The 22,559-nt window shown below is 38.7% G+C and overlaps 1 protein-coding gene across 7 annotated transcripts; it reads left to right on the forward strand.

Annotated features, from left to right (window-relative positions):
* The first annotated feature begins 1,974 nt into the window (after positions 1 to 1,974).
* Positions 1,975 to 20,075, forward strand: Pcmtd2 (protein-L-isoaspartate (D-aspartate) O-methyltransferase domain containing 2). 7 transcript variants are annotated; one of them, XM_075963466.1, is made up of 7 exons: positions 1,985 to 2,081; positions 5,641 to 5,760; positions 6,793 to 7,123; positions 8,834 to 8,936; positions 10,297 to 10,468; positions 14,408 to 14,531; positions 17,469 to 20,075. In XM_075963466.1, exons 3-7 carry the CDS (start codon positions 6,817 to 6,819, stop codon positions 17,840 to 17,842), a joined length of 1,080 nt encoding a protein of 359 aa, XP_075819581.1. In that variant the 5' UTR covers positions 1,985 to 2,081; positions 5,641 to 5,760; positions 6,793 to 6,816; the 3' UTR covers positions 17,843 to 20,075. The 7 variants fall into 7 exon arrangements, with proteins under 7 accessions (XP_075819584.1, XP_075819579.1, XP_075819585.1 ...); XM_075963469.1 differs by lacking the exon at positions 5,641 to 5,760 and having other exon boundaries at positions 1,975 to 2,081; positions 17,450 to 20,075; XM_075963464.1 differs by lacking the exon at positions 5,641 to 5,760 and having other exon boundaries at positions 1,975 to 2,081.
* Positions 20,076 to 22,559: the final 2,484 nt, after the last annotated feature.

Raw genomic sequence — 22,559 nt, forward strand, 5'->3', positions numbered from 1 at the left:
AGAGAGAAATAAAATAAAACATTAGACATTGACCTCTTGTCTCTACATGTATGTAGACATATGCTCATGTGTACGTATTTACATATATGTGGACACACACAAACACATATACATGAAAACACTACACACACACACACATACACACGCACTAAATTTTAAAAAAGTAAAAAAAATATTTGGTTACTTCCAACATTTGGGGATTACAACATGAGGCTGTTATACTTCCTACATGCTGTTTTTTGTGTACAGTGGTAAGTATCTAGGAACTTAAATGCTGATTTTTTAAAAGTCTTATGTAGCCTTGAATAGTCTTATATAGTTCTAGCTAGTCTTCAACTTATTACATAGCCAAAGTATGACCTTGAACTCCTGATCCTCCTTTCTCTACCACCAAGTGCTGGAATTACAGTTGTGTACCATCACATAAGACTTTGTTTAGTTCAGTAAGAAACTGTCAAAGTATTCTCCAAAGTTGCTTTATTATTGTTCATTCCCACCAGCAATGAAGGAGATGTGCTGTTGCTCTGTGTCTTCGCCAGCAGCTGGTGAATTTAAGTTTTATAAAGTTTGGCTTTTCTAATAGGCATGTATTGATATCACATTATTTTATAAGCCTGCAATTACAGAATTACACATGATGTTGAGGATCTATTCATAATGCTCATTTGTCATCTGTATATTTTCTTTGCTGTTCATAGTTTTCACCTATTTCTATTTGTGCTGTTTGTTTTCTTATTGTTGATTTTTAAGCATTCTTTAAAATCCTTTATCAGACATTTGTTTTGAGACTATTGTTTTCAGTCTGTGTCTTATCTTCTTATTCCCTTAACAGTATATTTTACATAGAAATGATGCCAGTTTTTAAAATATTTACTTTTAAGTGTGTGTGTATGTGTGTGCACACCTGACTGCAGGTGATGGCAGAGGCCAGATGCATTAGATCCCTGTTGAGGTGGTGTTACAAGCTGACTTGGGTGCTGGGAGCCAAAGTAGGGTGAGAACTGTCTCTGTTAGCTTTATATGTGGATGTGTAATAATTCCACCATCTTTTGTTGAAAAGACCATTCTTCCTCCATTGAATTGTGTTTGTTCTTTTATCAAGGGTGAGTTTACTAGATTTGTGTGGGTCTATCCTGGGCTTTGTATTTGATACCATTAATTTACTTGGGCCCCATATGACATTTGATTACTGTAATTTTAATAGTAAGTCATGAAACCAGACGGTGTCTGGTCTATGCTTTTGTTCTTTTCCCTTATTATTGTGTTATCTATTTTGGAACTTTTGTCTTTCTATACAAACTTTAAAAAATAGTATAATCATTTATTTTCATTCGTAACACAACCCATGGCAGATTGAGTGACTCTCTTACAGATGCTGACTTAAAAATCCATGCTCCTTCTGTCTTGACGCCACTTTCTTCAACATGTGCCCTCCAAGCTGTGCGGAGGAGGTGTGCAATCATGATACAGAACAGGTTTCTGCTTCTCACTCAAAACTGGAAGAACAAGACTCAGAACAATCTTGACAGGTAGCCTTCAAGAGTCACTTTGACTGTGGTCTATTTTGTATGTTTCTCTGAAGTGGTCAGGAGAACTGCTCAAGGATTGCAAAGGGCAAGTGTGTAGGTGGCCCCCTGGCTCAGTGGTCTGGCAGCAGCAGGGCCGACAGTCATTTGTGTTGTAATGCCTGCAGACGTGGGTACCCAATCTATCACTGTTTCTTTACTCCGGCCTTTTCTGCTGTGGGGGAGGTGTCAAGACAAAAGACTTTCCCCACCGCCAACACGCCTGCATTCCCTCATATCACTAGGCCAGGGACCTACTCTGAGACTACGTAGTAGCCACTGACTCAGGGACCCACTAAGGAATTCAAACCAGGGAGTGAGAAAAAGACGGGTTCTGGGGCAGAACTGTTACCCCTTTAAGAGCTCCTCCAACTGCACATGCTCAGTTCCGCTATAGCGCGCGCAGGCGCAGAGGCAGCAGCGGATGTTTACAGCGGCCGAGGTTGGTGCGAAAGCGAACGAAGCGTCCAAAGAACTGCTGTCGGAGTCTAAACCCGAGAGCCGCTAAGCGCCGAGGTAGAGCTGTTGCTGCCCCTCGGCCCTTCCCTCTGTACTAGTTCTCCACCTCTGGTTACCGGTTCACTAGCGTCTGCTTCTCTTAGCATCTTCTGAGTTTCTAGCCCCAGCGCCTGCCTCTCTCCCCATCTCCCTCCCAGCACCCCCCCCCCCACCAAATCGTCCTCCAGCACCTCCCCTCCAGCGTATCCCCCCTCCCCCCACTGCCTGTTGCTAACTCTAGGATATGTTTGCTCTAGATCTACAGCCTATTTCTGATTAAGTAGAAAACGTTTGCAATTAGCTCAAGGGCAAGTCGGGCATTGCCAAGGTTTGAAACAAATTCCACCTTGAATGGTTATTTGAAAGAAAGCAGAGTGTCCTGCAAAGGAGAAAAGAATGGACCCGACTGGGGAAAGGTCTAAAATAGCTGGAGAAAATTTGCAGGGGCCTGGTTCCTTTGTTTGGTTTTTATTAGGCCTGTGCCTCAGTCACCAACTCAGTCATCTGCCTGCACTGTTCTCTGTTCTCGTTTGCGAAGACATGACTAAAGTAGGCTCCATTACGGTGTTTGTAGGCTGTCTTTCTAGAACGAGGTGTTTAAAGAGGCTCAGCACTGATTGTATGTAGAGAGAATTGAAGTGGTGGGGTTTGGCCTCTCCCTTGGCCCTGGCTTTTCTCCATCCTTCACTGAGGCCTTGCTGGTAGTGCCAAGGCTTTTTTATGCATAATACAGTAGGAATTGTCCCCAGTCTATTCAAGCTTTCCTTCAGAATCAGACAGCAAATCGTATGCACTTAATGCATACCCTCCAAGACTTCTGGGTTTCAAGGTAAGAAGCCTCAGTTATTCCCATCATTCTCCTGGCAGGGTGATGGTTTGGGACTCATTTGCTCAGCAAGATAGCCGCTTAAGAAGTGACATCCTGCTAGGTGGTGGTGGTGCACGCCTTTAATCTTAGTACTGGGGCGGGGGGGGGGGGCAGCAGTGGCACAGAGATAGGTGGATCTCTGTGAGTTTGAGGCCAGCCTGGTCTACAGAGCAAGTTCCAGGACAGCCAAGGCTACACTGAGAAACCCTGTCTTGAAAAACAAAACAAAAAACAAAAACAAGCAAAAGAAGTGACACAGAACCCCCTTAGTCCACCTTCTCTTGTATTGTGACTATCCATTTTGAATCCTTCTGTGCTGCTGCTGCTCAGTGTTTCCCTGTTTTTCTGTTCTGTTGGCCTGCGCTAATCGCTTCTGAGTAAGAAGCATTACAGCAAGTCGTAAAGTATGTAGTGTAGTGAGGGAAGGACAGCCTCCTAAAAATGATTCTTCACCTTCAATGTATTGCATTCTGTTGCAACAATACTATTTGGTTTGGTGAGGATCTGTCAAAGTTGTTTTTGTTTTTTTGAAATTGATGCTTCCATGCAAAGCAACTTTAGATTGTCAGACAAAGATAATATTAAGTATCAGACATCAGACTCTATCATTGTTTACCTGCTCCCCAACAATAGCGACAGATAGGGCTACCTTGGTGTTCTGTGTAGTCTAGAGAATTATCTGATCTGGAACATGGTCTACAATAGCTCCAGCCAGCTTTCTGTTTTAAATGAGTAAATTTAATAAGTATATAGCAAGCAAAAGTAAGAGAAGTAGTGAGTAGTGATAGCAGTAGAAGATAAATAGCAAAACATCATCAGATTTAGTACTCACATTTAATAGAGATGACTCGAGTAGCCATTGAAGGAACAAACAAAAGATAATGACAGAAATCATCTGGAAAAGTCCTAATTGAAGCAGCCATTTGGAATTCTTGATTGAGAGACCCAGGTGAGGCTTTCCAGTTGTTTTTTTTTTTTTGTTTGTTTGTTTGTTTTTTGTTTTTTAAAGAATAGCAAGAAGCAGATGACTGGAGAAGTTGAAGCAGTCATCTGGATTCTCAAGCCAACTTTCGCTCCGTGGGTGAGGTTTCCATGGCTGAATTTCTGGCTTCCTGTTCCTACTGAGGCGTTTTTATACCATCTGATAAACGATAGTCTTGGAAATGGTTAGCGTTTTAGTCATTATCAAGGACACAGTATTTTATTCCTGGGATGTTTTGCTCTTTCTTTCCTCCATTCATAGAATTAGGTGCCCATCGAGCCCTAGAAAAAGGTATTTTGGAGAACATTTGGAGACCACTGGAAACAAATATGCTAGAGTTGGTACAAGAGAGGCCTTGCTTTCATCATCCATTTTGAACAAGCTTAAACAGCACAGAACAGTTTACCAGTAAAATGCACATTATACTTGATTATGAAAATATTAACAAGAAATTAACAAAGAATGTTGTTCTCTTGTGAGTCTTTAACATTTATACCCTTGATGTGCACAAAACAAAAGCCTTTGGCTAAACAGTGCTGGGTTTCACCACACTCCTCTTGCAGTCTGTGACTGAGCAGCAGTAACTAAGACCAGCTAGCTTACTCCACCTTTAGATGTTTAGTGTAGTGCTGACTGGATGGTGGTAACTGTTAGAAAGATGGCTGCTATTCTTACTGAAATTGTTTGTTTATTTTGTTTGTTTGTTTTTTGTTTTTTTGAGACAGTTGCTCTGTAACTTTGGAGTCTGTTCTAAAATTCACTCTGTAGACCAGACTGGTTTCTGCCTCCCAAGTGCTGGGATTAAAGGCATGCACCACCACCGCCTGGCGAAATTCTGTTATTTTAATATGGAATAAGCTTTCATGTGAGGAAAAGTTCAGTAAGATAAACATCTAGTACTAACATGGTTTGTGGTACCTGCTAGAAACTGTTAAATATTGGAACTGTGGCAGAGTGACATATTCAGGGTGAAGAGGATGGCTTTCTTGATTCAGTAGCTATGTGGTTTTTAAAGGTTCTTTCCTAGATTGGCTTGTAAGCATATAAATACGTTACTCTATTTTCAACTAGTGTCCCAATTTTAAGGTGACCCTGTTAGATTGATAGTGTAGCAGTAGAACTAAGTGACTTATCCAAGATTAAGCCCAGCCGTATTAGCATTAAGGACTAGTTACAGCTGGGGGAAAGAGCTCCGAATCTACTTTAGAAGTAGATGAAATTTCAATAGTTGAATCATGAGTTGAAAAATATTATTTGTCTTGATTATGAAGATGGACAATTTTGTCATAAAATAGAAACAAATATGTGTCAAGACATAGTTTTTCACCTGTCTTAAGATGTCAGAGTGGTATCTTCATTTCTAGGCTTAGTTTTCCAGGCACCGCTGTTACCATCTGTGCACATGGATGTGTATAGTGGTTGTCTCTAGTGTTCCAGAAAGAAGACTGAGAGGGGAGGGGAACCATAGTAGTTTTGTTGTTATTGAGGTTCTTCTTTTTTTTTTATTTTCCTTTTTCTTTTTCTAGACAGGGCTTCTCTGTGTAGCCTTGGCTGTCCTGGAACTCACTCTGTAGACCAGACTGGCCTCAAACTCACAAAGCTCCTCCTGTCTCTGCCTCTTGAGTGATGTGACTAAAGGCATGTGCCACCACCTGGTCTGAGACAGGTTCTTATGTAGTCCATGCTGGCCTGGAACTCACTAAAGATGACCTTGAACTCCTGAACAGGAGGCTGTTTTGATTCAGAAAGTCTACAGATCTTCCTGTGACTCCATAGTCTTCAGCAGTTTATACCAGCATCACCACCTTGTAAGAAATAAAGTCATTAGTTTGGAAAAGTCACTCAAGGTCAGTATAAAACTGGGGAGGATATTATTTTTCTACGAAGAAAAAGACTTCTTCAGGGTAAAAAATATTCTCTGTGTACTTACCAGGGCATATTGTATATTAGTAATTGGACCTAAAAGGAATGCTTTCTTCATCAAGACACTGTGGGAAAAGATAAGAGGTATATTTCTTAGAGGCGAGGGGAAGCTGTGTTATGGATGTAGGACACACAGTGCTTGCAGGGACAACTTCTCTGCTAAACGTTAGCCTTGAAACTGATTTTATGTTTGTTACGATTAGGTATTTGTCACAGTGTGTTCTATTTGGGAAGAAAGTTTTGTGGATATTTTTACCTACAGTTTAAACATCAGAGTAACCAAGTCAGGTTGGATGGATTGCTTGTTGTGGATGAGTTTGTATGTACGTTGAGATGTAATGCCCTAGTTAACATTGGGATACCATTAAATTTGAATTTCAGGATGGCTCAAAGGGTAAAGGTACCGTTGGATCCCTAGAGATCACTCCTGCAAATTGTTCTCTGACCTCCACTTGTGTTTTGTGGTACAATAGACTACTATACATATCCTCCAAATAATAAATGTAAATTTTTTTTAAAAAATTGAGTCAGTCAAACATCAAATGGCTTATTTGCTATTGACTTAACTTTCTAGTGGTACTAGGATTTTTTTTTTTCCTAATTAAAAAAATTATGGTGTGTGTGGGCTCACACATGCCATTGTGTGGATGAGGAGATCAGAGGACAACCCAGTGGTGTTGGATTCTTTCCTCTTATCTTTATGTAGGTTCTGGGGAATGCACTAATGTTATTGGCTCTGTGTCAAGTACTTTACCCACTGAACCATTCCTTTGGCCCTATAATCCCCGCTCCCAATACCAGCATCCTTGGAGGGTGAAGCAGTTATTGACAAAAGATACTTCTGTCTTTATTACATTCATATTTATTATTATATTCGTGAAAATAACATGTGTTTAGAGGTTTTGTTGTTTTGCTCTTGACTTTAATGTAAATAGTTATTAATGTTTTAATTGTAGTCTTGCTTGATTGTAATCTTGAACATGGGCGGTGCTGTGAGTGCTGGTGAGGACAACGATGAGCTTATTGACAATTTGAAGGAAGCCCAGTACATCCGGACGGACTTAGTAGAGCAGGCTTTCCGAGCTATCGATCGAGCAGATTATTACCTTGAAGAATTTAAAGAAAATGCGTACAAAGACTTGGCATGGAAGCATGGAAACATTCATCTCTCAGCCCCTTGCATCTACTCAGAGGTGATGGAGGCTCTGGATCTGCAGCCTGGGCTCTCATTTCTCAATTTGGGCAGTGGTACTGGCTACCTCAGCTCCATGGTGGGCCTCATTCTAGGTGAGTGTGGATACGGAGCTTGAGTCCTCTCTGCGTTAGAACAATGTCTATCGTTTGAGATAGAAAATGTAGTGGAGGGCTGGAGAGATGGCTCAGAGGTTAAGAGCATTGCCTGCACATTGCCTGCTCTTCCAAAGGTCCTGAGTTCAATTCCCAGCAACCACATGGTGGCTCACAACCATCTGTAATGAGGTCTGGTGCTCTCTTCTGGCCTGCAGGCACACACAGACAGAATATTGTATACATAATAAATAAATAAATATTTAAAAAAAAAAAAAGAAAAAAGAAAATGTAGTGGATTGGTTGCATCCCCTGGTGAAGCTTAGCTACAGGTGGTGGATGACTCATGAGTTGTAAGTGGGGTTTTTTTTTTGTCTCCTCTTACCTGTGCTGCTGCATTCTGCTATGAATGATGGAAAACAGCAAAAGTGTATAAATCTTGACTTTCTGTGATTTCTTAATTTAATCTAATCATTCTTTTGCTCTTTTTTCCACTGTCATTAAAATCCTTTGGTAGTTGAAGTTCATTGTAGCTGTTTCTGTTTTGTTGTTTGCTACTAAAGGAGTAATAAGTTTATGTATTTTTAAGGCATTTTCAGAGATGGAAGGGATTTCTTAGGTTATCATGTTTGGAGTCATTTAGGCTGTATTCTCTACAAGTTGTAGAATGTATGTATGAATATGGCCATTTCTGATATTATTATCAGGATTATCAACCAAAGAGCTATTGAATTCCTGCCTTGTGTAAAATGTATATTGGGGCAAAGATTTTAGATGTTGCTTGTTTTTCTTCTCAATTGAAATGATTTTTAATTTTAATTTGTCTTTGATTGAGACGTGGTTTCCATGTTTTAAGAAAAGTACACAGGCCCAGATTATTTATCATTCCTCTGACTTGCTTGATTTTATCTGAAAAGTTTTACCTTGACTAAGGTAGTGGTTTTTGTTGGGGGTAATAGATAATAAAGCCACCTAGATTAGAAATGCTAATGAAAAGATCCTGGGAACTTAGGAGATGCTGTACAACCATGAACACTTGAGTTTAAATCCCCAGAATACATAAAAATCCAAGTGCAACAGTGTATGCCTGTAATCTCAGTGCTGCAAAACAGAGATAGGCTCTAGGGGCTTCTTGGCCAGCCAGTTAAGCTGAGTGGGAATCTGTCTCAAACAGTAACTTTGGGAGTGGAGATACCTAATGTTGATCTCTGTGCTATGGATACTCGTGTGTGTGTGTGTGTGTGTGTGCGCGCGCACACACACACACACACACACACACAGAGTGCGCCTTAATGCCTGTGAAGAGAGTAAGTCTGGAGACACTGCCACTCAATACCGCCAGTAGTGATAATGAAAGTGCTGTGAGATATAGATAAAGCCTAATATAAGTTTTATTTGTAAATATAGATTTCTTCTTAAATTTTTCAGAAAAATTTTTTTCTCTTGCTTTTTTTTTCAATTTGCAATTTTTAAAAAATTGTTCTTTTGATGTTTGAAAAGTCCAGGCATCAAAACAAATACTGTGTTAATGAATAGAAAGACTCCCTGAGTGATTTAGAGCCACAAATGTGCTGAGACCTTAAAACCTCGTGAATTTCTGTAATTATACATTACATAATTATCTGTGTTGTAATTAGTAAAGTACAGAAAAACAAATGAACAAGGGTTCTTTTCCTATTCTAAGAGCTTTGTTATTCTCAATATTTTCAGGTCCTTTTGGTGTGAACCATGGGGTGGAGCTTCATTCAGATGTGACTGAGTATGCCAAGCAGAAACTGGATGTCTTCATCAGAACAAGTGATAGTTTTGACAAGTATGGTCAGATGCAACCCATTGGTTCAACTAAGGGCGTTAATGATAGATAGAAAAAGCCTGTTTAATATGCATTGATCAATAAACAAAGTATGATGAGATGATCCCAGGTTATATGTGTATCTACCCTAGTTACTGTACTATTTTAATATTCTCTAGTCTTGAGGGATTTATGGTTTTTATTTTATTTTATTTCTTTGTTTTTTGAGAAAAAGTATCCTCACATAGCCCTGGCTATCTTGGAACTCACTATGTAGACCAGGCTAGCCTTAAATTTATATAAACCCACCTGCCTCTGTCTCTTGAATTCTGGGATTAAAGGCATGCACCACCACACCTGGGCAGCTTTTTGTTTGTTTGTTTTTTTATTTTTTGAGACATGGTTTTTCTGTTTTACAGCTCTGACTACACTGGAAATCAGACCAGGCTGGCTTCGGATTTACAGAGATCCTCCTGCCTCTGCCTCCCAAGTGCTGGGATTAAAGGTGTGGGCCACCATTTTCCAGCCAGCTTTGTGTTTTATAACTTATGACACTTACATTAACTTTTCATCAGTATAGTAAGAGAACAAAAACTTTATTCAGTTTTCATATTCCAGTATAGAAAACTTTTATCACCTAATGGTTTCTACAATAGAATAGTTACGTTTGTTTTTGAACAGTTTATGTAAGTAGCTCTTGGTGTTTAAAACATGCACTAAACCTCTTAAAGAATGGGAATTTCAGAGAATAAAAAGTGCTTTTTTTTGCTGGTAGTTGTGGACAGAGGCAGGCAGATCTTTGTGAGTTTGAGCAAGTTGGTCTACATGTCAATTTCTAGGCTAGACAGTAGAGAGTGCCTGTCCAAAAAGAGAAAGTGCTCTTTAAAACTTCCTGTTGGGATTGGCAGAATGGCTCAGGGTAGGTAAAGGAACTTGCTGCCCAGAGTGATGATGTGAATTTGATCTCTGGGAACCACCTGGTGAAAGGAGAACTGACTTCTACAAGTTGTCCTCTGAAGTTTTCATGCATGCATGCGGTACATGCATGCACACACACACACTGAAATAATCAAAATCTGGTAAAATCTCCAGTTGCTTGTCATGCAACTTAATGTGGTGTTGCACATTGTAAAAACAGTGAAAACTGATGGCTGTTGTTGCTTTATATTTAGATCATGTTGGAACATTCACTTTCATTTTATTTTGTTTGTAATTTCTAAGGATCTATTTATATAGTAATACAGCTTCTAGCTCCTGGATCCAGAAAGTTTTTCCTTGTCTGTGATTTTGTAATTAAAACATAACCTATGGTTAGCACAAGTTTGTTTTATGCACTTGTTGCAATGACACATATAGTTACAGAAAACTTCTTTCTTCGCAGATTTGACTTCTGTGAACCTTTGTTTGTAACTGGCAATTGCCTAGAGATTGCTCCAGATTGTTGTCAGTATGATCGTGTGTATTGTGGAGCAGGTGTGCAGAAAGAACACGAAGAGTACATGAAGAATCTTCTTAAAGTTGGAGGGATCCTTGTCATGCCCTTGGAAGAGAAGGTCAGGTTCTCTACACAGCTGATGTTGTGTATACTCTCCTTCACAGTCAGTTTATCTGTACTACTTTTGCAATAGCTTCTGCCGTTTTATTAACCGAGGGCAGGATGGATATCCCAGGTCTTCCAAACCCTAGGTGCTATGTCTGAACCTTCCCTTACCTCCTTTTTCTCTTAGATTTGTTCTCTTTGTTCTTTTTTCCTTCTCACCACTAATTTTCTTCCTTCCCTCCTCTTCTTCCTTCTCTTCATCTTCATCCTAGCTCCCTTTGTTGTTTTTGTTGTCTTATAAGTCTACTTGCTCAATACTTGATGGAAAGTATTTTACACATTTTTCCCTTTTCCAAAATTTTCTTGTATAGATTGTCTTGTAACTTACAATGCTTTACTTAAAAGAGGTCATGAATGTAATTTTAAGTCATTTAATTTTGAATCTATATCATTTTGGTATTTAAAAGTTGCATTTGGTTGATGCATGTCTTAGGTGTGTGTGTTTATGTATGGGTATTCACATGTGTGTGGCCACGTATATCTGCCAGTGTGCAGGTATGCATGTCATGTGCATGTGGAGGCCAGAGAATTGACATCTGGTATTTTCTTTGATTGCTTTCCACCTTATGTATGGAGGCAGGATTTCTCACTTGAAACCAGAGTTCACCAGTTTGCCTAATCTAGCTAGCCAGCTTGCTCTGTGGATTCCTTGTCTCCACCTTCTGACTGTTGGGATTACAGGTGAACCACACCATCTGCCTTAATGTTTAATTGAGTGCTGAGGGTTGGAACTCTAGTTCTCCTGTTTGCATGTCAAACACTTTACCAACTGAGCTATTTTCCTAGCTCAGTTTTCCTTCTTATTTTTTAATCTATTGGTTTTCTTTTTCATATTTTCTTTACAACTGATTTATTCAGGAGAGTAGGTTATTGGTCTCGTAGTGTTTTCCTACACTCTGGACTTTTCAGTCCATAGATGCATGTTCTTCTGTCCTTTGTATTTTCTACCTATTGGTAATTATATCTAGAGGCTTGGTAGAGTTTACCTTTGTCATATTTTGATGGAGGAGAACAAAAGAATATAATCCATGTATTAAAAATAGACATTTGCCCTCAGTATACAAAGGATTCATTCTGAGATCACTTTCTTCCACTCATGATGACAAAATATGGAGATGCCTCAGATCCTTTTATAAAATCATGTCATGTGATAGTGGCATATGGCCTACACACATCCTCCTGTGTGCTTCAGAATCCCTCTAGATTACTTGTAATGTCTGATAGAGTATCAGTTGTAACATGGAGGGCCAGGCTGCTTGTTTGTTGGGGTCTTTGTCTTGCCCAGTACCCCACAACTGTTTAGCCCCAAAGAAAATCACACATAGGTCTCCATAAATTATAAGCTGATTGGCCCATTAGCTCTAGCCTCTTACTGGCTTACTCTCACATCTTGATTAACCCATTTTTCTGATCTATGTTAGCCATGTGGCTCAATACCTTTTTACAGTGGGGCAGATTACATCCTGCTGCTTCCGTGGTCTAGGCAGGAGTGGGAGGAATCAATTTCCTCCTTCCCAGAATTCTCCTGTTCTCATTACGTCATTTCTTCTTCCTGTCTGGTTTTCCCGCCTGTATTTCCTGCCTGGCCAATCAACGTTTACTTATAACATGATTGACAGAATACAGACAATTCTCCCACACCAATCAGTACTATATAAATAGTTACTGTGTTGCCGGAATAATGACAAGCAGAAAATCTGTACATGTTCAGAAGTAGACAATTATTTCTGAATATTTTTAGTATATAATTGCTTGGATGTTAAAAACCTTGGATCTCGAGGATAAGTTCTACTTAAGTATGTAGGCACAAGCAGCTTCTCTGTTTACTCATCCTTGTAGAATGATAGTAGCCTGATCCATTGTTTCATTAAGAACTATAGAATAATACATTTAAATTCCTTCATTTTTTCTGTATTTAGGTGCTGGTTAACTTTGATAAAGAGAAAACTGCTTATTACTGATTTGGTCCCCCTGAAGTATACATTATGTAAGACATATAGGATAAATTTTGGTTCTTAATGTTTGCTTATTAATTTTCTAAGTAATTTGCCTTTTTTTATCAAAGGGAGGTGACTAATAAGGCTTTGTTTGTCTTTTAGTATCACTAATTTTGATTGAGATCATTTTAGCTCTAGTTAATTTGAAAAGGATGGGCATCCTCATACTATCTCCATCTGTTCATCTAGATTATGAAATACAGGCTTATAGTTTTATTTAAGGTCTTACATATCATTTATGTACTATGCTTAAATGTTTGATGTTCATTCTAGCTAGAAACTATCCTTTAAAAAGAAAGTTTCTGGGTAGTTGGGTGGTGGTGGTGCATGTCTTTTATCAGGTTGAACTCTGAGTTGGAGGCCAGCCTGGTCTACAGAGCGAGTTCCAGGATAGCCGGGGCAATTCAAAAAAAACAAAAACAAAAACAAAAAACCCTCTGCTTAAACAAACAAACAAAACAAATAAAGATTCTAGGTGATGAAGAGATGGCCCAACGGTTAAGAACATACTGTTCTTACAAAGGAACTGAGCTCATGAAGATCTATAACTCCAGCTTTAGGGATTCTGATGATCTGTATTGGACTCTGAGAGCACTGGCACTCATGCACAGACCTTTGCACACACACACACACGTTTTTTTAATCTTCCAAATTTTATGAAAGAATGTTTCTGCTGTTATCCCTGAATATGATTAATCTTTAGATATTTTTCTATATATTGTGCTGCTTAATCCTTTTAAAGAGTCTTAATTGTGGATGATTTTCTGAGTTAGATGTTTTTAGAAAAGATAAGCATATAAACTTATAAGTTCTATGACTTACTTGGCTACTTACAGACTGTCCTAGTCAGGTTAAACAAATGTGACTTTGTTGTTAAATTGGATTCTTAGGTACTAATTGTATAATATAAAGTGTTTTGATGATCTACATTGCTGTGTATCCGATAACATATCCCACTGCACCTCTGAAGTGCAGTTAGTGAGAGTAAGGACAATTGCTTAGATATCCAAAATGACATATTTATATTGAATAAAGTCACATCAACATGGTGGTAGTGTCTGGCCTCTCCTGCTCCCTTCCTGTTACAGGTGCAGATGGCTTGCACCTTAGATGTTTTGTGCCTCAGATGCCATTGTAGCTATATTCCTGAAAGCAGCACACTGAAAGCAGAGTCTGTACCTTTATAATCACACAGAAACTATATTAATTATAACACTCTTTGGCCAGTAGCTTAGGTGTATTCCTAGCTAGCTCTTACATCTTAAATTAACCCATTCCTATTCATCTATATATTACCACGAGGCTGTAGCCTACCCGTAAGGTTCTTGCGTCTGTCTCCTATATGGTGTCTCCTTGACTCTGCCTACTGTCTTTCTATATCTCTGTTTGGATATCCTGCCTGGCTTTACTCTGCTAAGCCATTGGTCAAAACAGCTTTATTCATTATCCAGTAAAAGCAACACATACACATAAGGACATCCCATATCAGCACAGAATTCAGGGTTTTTTATGGTTGAAATATTGTGGCTATTGTGCATCTTTGATTATTTTTACTGAGGACAGACCCTTCCCAACTTATCCCCGATCACTCTTTTGAAGAACCCTAGAAAATTGTTTGGTAAGAATTTTTCTTCCTTATCTCATTCTCTTCTAGCCATTTAACTTGCTTATCATTTGTATTTCTTGTAAACAGAAGGTAGGTTAAGGAGCTTGAGTATGTTCATGCTAAGCATTGCATAATAATATATTCCTGTTAGTTGTAATTCACATCACATTAGGTGTTATATAGACAGGCTATTTCATATTTAGATTTCATATATTGAAACAATTATACTTAAATGTAAGTTGTCTAGTAGCCAAATCCTTTGGATATTCTTGTTTTGTCTTTGAGATAGTTGACCAAGATAACACGCACAGGCCCCTCTGCTTGGGAAACAAAAAAGATTCTGGCTGTTTCCTTCGCCCCTCTGGTCCAACCCTGCCGTTCGGAGTCAGGACAACCCAGACTTGTTCAGCTACGTGAGTATAAGCATCTACCTGTCTTTTATGTCTGGCTAAAATCAGAATAGAAAAAAAGTACAAAAAAAATCCCTTTGATATTAAAGAGTGTTAACCTCCCTTATTTCAGCCCACAAATTATACAAGATACTTTAGGCATTTAAAAAGTCTCTCTATTTAACCCATCTTAGATGATTTTAGTCTTCTTTTAAATCTATACAATGTTGTTACTGATCATGCATTTGAAAGTAGCAGATTCACAGAAGAGCTAATTTTGCCATGTGGGAATCTCAGGCAGTTTGCTTTGCCTGCTGGGAATGTGTAGTGGCATCTGCACACAGTTTTCTCTTTCTCACAGTACCTGTCTCATGCTGCTTTAAGCAATATGGATGAGGAGCCTGTTCTACTGTGCGACTGGGAAATTAGGGATAGCCTCATATGCTCTAAACCTTTGTGTTTTTATTTCTGAGATGTAGACTCAGCATGGAGCTTAAATAGGGTGATATTCATCCTGATGTTTTATATTTTAAACAGTTCTCATAGAAATAGGATTTCAAAGTTTTGAAGATTTAGGATTTCCAAGTGAAGACTATTCATCATGCTTTCTGATCACTTAAAACATTTAGAAAATGTGTGTGTGTGTGTGTGCAAGAAAGAGAGGGAGAAAAATATAATAGAAATGTGAATTATTATAGATTGAAAACAAATACATTTTGGTGAATTTTTTACAAAACATTTCAATTTGTAATAGTCATTTAACAAATTGTCCTACTTTGTGTGTCATATGAAATTCAGTTAACAATTAACAGTGAAACATACCAAGGAGTTTATAAAGACTAGGGAAGGCATGTACAAGATATTGTTATGTTGTGCTTGATTTTGAGGGTGAGAAGGAATTCCCTTAAGAGAGGAGGAGTAAAAAGAGAACCAGGAAAACCAAGGCAATAGAGACATACACTCTGTGGTGTTGTCGTGGGATGTGTTGGAAAAACTTGACTTATGTGTAGTTTGGGTTTTAGTTCATTGTATGGCTGTGGAGAGCCTCAGATGTTATTGAAGATGCTGCAATGCCATCATTTGGAGGGTGAATTTGTCAGACTGGTGCTCTGAAATTTTATTCTTTCAACAAATGTGGCCTATGATCTTCTGGCATAGTGGCTGAATTTGGTGGAAGACAAGGACTCATGAGAGCATTTGGAAGACTTTGAAGATCTGGTTAGAAATGAGTGTTTCTGTATGAGGACTTGTCAAGCCTGGATATGTGTTGCCTTTTCAAATGCTCACTGTGAATGTTTAGTGATAAACATTCATGTGATTTGGTTAGCATTAACCAAAGCTGGGTAGGGTATTTGCAGTTTCTGTCTTCCCAGATTTTCCTAGATCACTGATTTTTATGAGACCAAGGAAGTAAGAGAAACCGTATAGCAAAGCCAGCCCACAATGATGCTGAACAACTTGGACATGCACTGCCTGGAGCATCCTCCTAAGTGGCCTGTATTCAGGTTGGAGGCAGACATCAGGCAGGAAGTTGGGGTTTTCCCCATCAGGCAAGAGACAAAGATTGAGACTACACTAGCCTCAGCAGGAAGAGTTCAGGGATACATGACCTTTCTGAGGAGCAACAGGAGAGCCCAAGGTATTGATATTATTGTCTATGCTAAGTGTGGGGTAGGATTGTCTTGACTGGGATGAAATTTCAGCTTAGGGAAATGGTCTGTATTACTTAAAGTCATAGAATAGATATGAAACCAAGGATCATACTGAGAGAGAAGCGGAGTGGATACTGGAGCCTTTGGGGGTGTCATAAGGCCCAAGGAAGAGAAGTCATAAAGAAGGGATATGAACTGAACCAGCTATTCCTGGTAGTCCTTAGAGAAAGCTCAGTAGGCCAGAGTTGATGCTTGGGAGCCCAGTAGCCAGTGAGGGACTGTTTTTAGCATCTCGGGGAAACAGCTGAATTGCAGAGGTTCTAGAACTAGTCTTTCTTGAATTGAGTTAGTGAGAGCAGGATATACCACAGGTCATTTGTTGAGCTACATTGGGGGATGCGGGAAAGATACCGCAGAACCATCCCAAAGAGAGAGCACAGCCCCATGTTCTCAGGGACAGAGGAAAAGAGAGAAAGGTTGGTACCTCTGAAAGAGGGAGGAGGTATTGTTTGCTGTTAGAACCTGGTTTACAGACTTGCATTTCTGCAGGGCAGAGGATACTGGTGGTCTTTAGGCAGGGTTTATGATATAGGTAGCAAATGCTGCAGATAACACGAGAGTCCTCTCTATAGAGTGGCATCTTGTTTGGAGGTTATGTGCACTGGAGGGAAAAAGGGTTTTAGATTTTCTGTTTAATGTATTTAAACCCTTGGTCTCTAATTCCTTTTACTTTGAGAAAAACCCTTATTACTGCTATGTGTTTATTGTTAGCTTAAAGTTGTGTTTGATTTCCATTTTTTTTCCCTTTGGTGTGATTTGGAAATTTTGTTTTTCCTTAAAATGGTTTTAGATTTTCATTTGTCTACTTTAGCAGAAAAATAATATATAAATTACTATTAAACTATTAAAATAGATAAAAGGATGTTCGAAATATAGATTACTGTATTGTTGAGTGGATGTTATCATGTCATTGAGCAGAGTAAATTGAATTATAAACTAGTCTGCAAGAACAAACCCTAAGGTTCCAAATTCTGCTGCTGACTGATATATGGCTAGACAGTATTTCTTTCCTTTTCAGAGTTAAGAATTAGTATATGTGGATATGTCCTTGAGAAACACGCACGCAGAGTAGACCACTAGTTCCTATTTTGTTAGAATTAGTATATGTGGATATGTCTAAGAAACACGCATGCAGAGTAGACCACTAGTTCCTATTTTGTTAGAATATTCCCCTTCTTTGAAGTTCTTCCAGCAAGTTAGGTGTGGGGTTGACCTTGCCCATGCCCATAGGCTCTACCCCTGTCCACAGCACCACTGGCTGTGCGCAGCCTGCAGGACCTGGCCAGGCTTGCTATCCGTGGCAGCATCAAGAGGGCTATGCGCCAGGAAGCCACCAGAGGAGGTGGACTGAAGAGCACACCTATGTTTAAAAGAAGGCGACTTCGTCGTCGGCGAATGGAGACCATTGTTTTTTTGGACAAAGAAGTCTTTGCCAGTCGAATTTCCAACCCCTCTGATGACACCAGCTGTGAGGATGCAGAGGAGGATCGGCGGGAAGTGGCAGAGAGGACCTTACGGGAGGCCAAGTCTGAGCCACCAGTAAACTTCCTTCGCCAGAGGGTATTGCGCCTCCCGTTGCCCGACCCCCTGAAGTACTACCTGCTGTATTACAGGGAAAAGTGAGCTTGTGGGAGAGTGGGACCAGGATACCCAGAACAAACCGCTGGCCAGGTACACGTGTCTTTTCCCTTCATTGGTTCCTGACTATCCTCTAAAACTTTTATGCAATGGTGTGATTTATTTAAGCACAATCCAACAAGAAACTTCATTGAATTATTTTCCTCAGTGGCAGGGGTGGGGTGGGGTGTGCATCTTGTTGGCTTTGCTGTAATTTGAACTCACTGGGACCTGCATGATGATCTGTTCCTCATGCAGGCAAACTTATACATTGAGGCTGGAACTGAATTGTATTGGATCCTGTGTGAAGCAAGGGGCATGTTTGGAAAGGTGTGAGGGCATCTTTGGGTGTGACATACCACTATTCAGCTTGAATTTATGTCGTGATTCTATTGCTGGCACTGAGTTCATCTGACTTTTGTTGTTTTCTAGGTTGGGAAATGTTGGAAAGCCTCTCTTATTTTAATCAAATCTTATGTGAAATATCAACTTGAAATTTTTAAAAGGAAAAGAAAATGAGATGCAGGAGGAAGAGGAATAAAATAGAAAACTGCCAGACGTCTTTCTGAAATTCCCAAAGGCTTCTAAGTAGTTGACCCTCTCTCCCTCATGCCCTCTGTTACTTGATAGGAACCACCATCAAGTAATCTCTTACAGGATAGTCTAAAAAGAAAACAAGTTTTTCTTACTTAAAAAAAAATGTATGAGTGATAAGCTAGTCACTGAATTGCAAAGACCAGAACAGGTTTCTAAGGTATTGAAATGGGAATTTTCAGAGCAGGTAGAGAGACTGCAGGGTGTTATAGACAGCCCCCTCCCTGCATACTTCTTGACTTTAGTTTGCTATCTTTCTGTGATCATACTAGAGTATCAATTCATAGATTTTTATCTTTTATAATTCTGGAAAAAATTGTTAGTTTTGTAAATTTTCTTAAGAACAGATATATGTATTTTACTAGCTCCATTGCATTAGAGCAGTTTAACCCAGTGAGTTGTGAAATTTATTATCTCCAGGGTGTTGGTGTTGAGAACTATCAATATTTTTTTTTAAAAAGCAACCTTTCTGGCTGTCAGAGGGCAGGACTTGAAGTTACATTGCTGATTCCAAAAGCTGGCTCTTAAAAAAAAAAAATCTTTTTTAACCCAAAGAAAAGAATAGTGTAAATTGTTAACAATAAACCCAAATTAGAGCATTAATTTAGGATTTAAATACTGAGATTTTATGATTTATTTTCAGGTTAGCCTCACATGACTTGCAGGGAGAGGTTTGATTTGTGATTTCTCCAGCTTAAATGGATATTTTGGATCTTTTTTCTTTTTCTTTTTTAAGTCGTTGAATCATTTTACCACACAGTATAGTCTGCATGTATAGTTGGTAAAACATATATTGCCCTATATTATAAATATAATGTACACTTACATTACTTTAAATATAAGCTATTTAAAGAAAGTTCATAGTTGTTTTTACTTGCCTTTTAACTCCACGTCAGGCTTCTTTTCTTTCAGAGAGAAATGCATGTCCTAACTTGGCTTGCAAATGTTTGTGGTTTGCAGATCTTAGTTGATGTTAACTCTAATTGTTAGGTAGACTTTTGTTACTGGAATTTTGAACATAAATTTAAATAAATCTGTAAAGTCTGTATATTAGGTGGCTTGACTGAATTTTTTCCTGTGATTGAATGTGGGCTGCATTTTGAAAAACCACATTTGCCTTTATGCTGGATTAAAAAAATTATAATGCATGAGACATTTTCCTTTACATGTTAAACTTTTCTTAGCATTTTGTATTTATATTTTGTAGTTATGTTATCACTCTGCATTTTAAATCATAATTCAGTTGAATAGAGTTATAACATGTGAGAAATAGATTGGTCTTTATAAAACCAGGGAAGAATTGGAATTTTCTTGTGAGTAAACACACTTTGTTGCCAGAATTTAGTATAATGTACCGCATTCTTTTTTAGACTACTAAATCTTAATGTAATCAAATGTCTTCAGGATTTGTATTGTAAACAACATTGACAACTGCTTTTGTTTTAAGGAGTGGTTATTTTTAAACATGTGACTTCTGTTTTAATGTAAGAATCAAAGGTATACATAAAAATAGATTTGCCAATGTGCAACTTAAAGTCGAAAATCCAAGAACTTTAGAAACACTATTTTGTTTTGTTTTTTTTCAATGAGATGAAACACATGGGGAACTCAAGTGAATCAATAAAAAAGTAGTTAAGACATTTTATTCTCAGCATTGCTTCTGTGTTGAGTATGGAATTGGTTACATTTACGTCTTGCTAAAATTCCATTCTGTTCAGTGGGATTGCAGTTTGTATACGTTCCAAATGTCAGTTCCTTTTTTTTTACATTGTGTAATTATTCCACACCTGCAAACACCCTAGTGTTGGCATATCCAGCACATGTAGAAGTGAGTTTATCAGATACCATCCCAAAGCTAGATTCAAATTGGCCATCAAAATCCATCACCCATCAGATTACCTTCAAAACAGTACATAATTCTAAGAGTCTGTAAAAGAGCCTGTTTTCATTTAATTAACAAAAAACAATATTAAGAACCTTTAAAATAAATATCCAGACTGATGGAAAAATCAAGTTGACACTCTGACCACTCCATAATATTTAAAAAATTTAATGATTAATATGGATACTTTTTATATAGATACTTGTTATTTTTGCTTGATTCAGAGGAAATATTATTATTTATGTGGTGATTCTCTTAAAGCATCTCAGCAGGCTGATATCTGTCCACTCATCCAAAGAGATTTCTTCTTAACCCTGTTTTCACACTTCTACTGTCGGTCAAGAATCCTTGCATGAGATAATGATGGGTCTCCCACCTGACTGAGCTGCTTCTCAGTTCCTAGTAGCATAAAGAACAGGAAATGATATCACTAGTGGGAGAAGTCCAGCAGGCATTAGAGCTTTGTTCTGGACCCTGTCCTTACTGTCAAGTTAATGAACAGATCTAGTATTTGACTCTTCCAGGGAGCAAGCCAGGTCTCCCACTATGAAATCACATCATTGCCTATATTTTCCACATGCAGACTTGATCAGAACCCACAAATTCATCATCCCATCAAGAATCCCTCAAAGAAACAGTTACCAGCAGAGACCTTCTCTGGCAGCTCCACTCTTTAGCCCCCTCATCTGTAAGTACTTGGGTACAAGGAGGATACTTGTGCAGGTGCTGAGCACTGGCCTCCAGTGTCTACATGGTAGATTTCACCTGATGCTGCCCAGGCTATCACTGTATGTAACTCTCTACCGTCCAGCCGTATTTTAGGTCAGTTCTTCATAACTAAAGTTGGAAGCGAGATGGTAGAACTTCAGGTTCATGACAGCTCCTCACTCTGTCTTTATGAAAATCCATCATGCCCATGTCAGTTTCCAACCTGTCAAAGAATCTGAGCGACACTTTTTTTTTTGTGTCCTAAAGAATGTGACTTGGAGCTCACCATTTGGCTGATGAGAGAACATATACAGCTATGTCTGATGAATCATTCTTTCCCAGCTCTGACATGCAAATGGAAGGCAATCAGGGGATAATGTTAGGAGTAGGCTCAGAGACACTACTATAACTATGCAATTTTTAACATTTAGATTCATCTTTATTAAAATAATAAATAATAAAAATAATAAAATAAGAGCTCTGTTTGCTCTTATATTTAGAGGACCTAGGTTCCATTTCTAGCACCTGCATTTCTAGTTTACAACTGACTAACTCCAGTTCCAGGATATCTGATGCCCTTGTCTGGCCTCTGCATTCACTGTGTGCACAAGGTACATAGACATACATGCAGGCAAAATAAAAATAAAACATTAAAAAATAAAATAATTAGTTGTAAAATTTAACCTTTCTATATTTAAGACAGTGCATTTCATACACACCTAGTAAGATGATTTTCACAGTTGCCATGATTGTGCCATATCAGAATCATAGACAAACATATTTATGTCTTTACAATGTCAGAGTTTATTTAATAACAGTAAATTCACAAGATATAACAGTTTCAGTGAAAGCAACTGTGAAGTATTCCTGTTTCCCTTGGTAATCGTGGCTGACAAAAATTTTTTAAAAATATTAACTTATTCTTAAATCACATTAAAAGCCACACAGTATGTATATTTGTTTAGGTTTCTATTACTGTAATAAAACACCATGAACAAAAAGCAATTTGGAGAAGAAAGGGTTTGTTTGGCTTACAGATGACAGTTCATTGTTTATTGAAGCCAGTGCAGAAACTGAAACAGTGACCATGGAGAAATGCTGCTTACTTGCTTGCTCATGGCTTGCTTATATTGCTTTCCTTTTTTTTCCATTTTGTTTTGAAATTTGTTTATGTGTACAGGTGTTTTTCTCGAGTGTATGTTTTTGTACCATAGGCATGCATGGAGGTCAGAAGGGGCTTTGGATCCTGTGGTATTGGAGTTTTTATTGACATTTATGACGCCATCCTATGGGTGCTGGGAATCGAATCTCTGTCCTCTGCAAGAACAGGTTATCCACCCCACAACCCCCAAAAGGATTTCTCTGTGTATCCCTGGCTGTCCTGGAACTCACTCTGTAGACCAGACTGGTCTCAAGAGATCCACCTGCCTCTGCCTCCCAAGTGCTGGGATTAAAAGCGCGTGCCATTACTGCAGGGCAGAACAAGTGCTCTTAAAGGCTAAACCATCCAGCTCTATCGTCTTGCCTTCCTATTTCACT

This window comes from Microtus pennsylvanicus, chromosome 2 (assembly GCF_037038515.1).
Source record: "Microtus pennsylvanicus isolate mMicPen1 chromosome 2, mMicPen1.hap1, whole genome shotgun sequence".
Lineage (NCBI taxonomy): Eukaryota > Metazoa > Chordata > Mammalia > Rodentia > Cricetidae > Microtus > Microtus pennsylvanicus.

Coding starts and splice junctions, on each gene's coding strand:
- Pcmtd2 (XM_075963464.1), top strand. CDS start 6,817: ATGGGCGGTGCTGTGAGTGCTGGTGAGGACAACGATGAGCTTATTGAC. Junction 10,469..14,407: donor TCATGCCCTTGGAAGAGAAG/GTCAGGTTCTCT, acceptor TCTTTGAGATAG/TTGACCAAGATAACACGCAC. Junction 14,532..17,468: donor ACCCAGACTTGTTCAGCTAC/GTGAGTATAAGC, acceptor CCCTGTCCACAG/CACCACTGGCTGTGCGCAGC.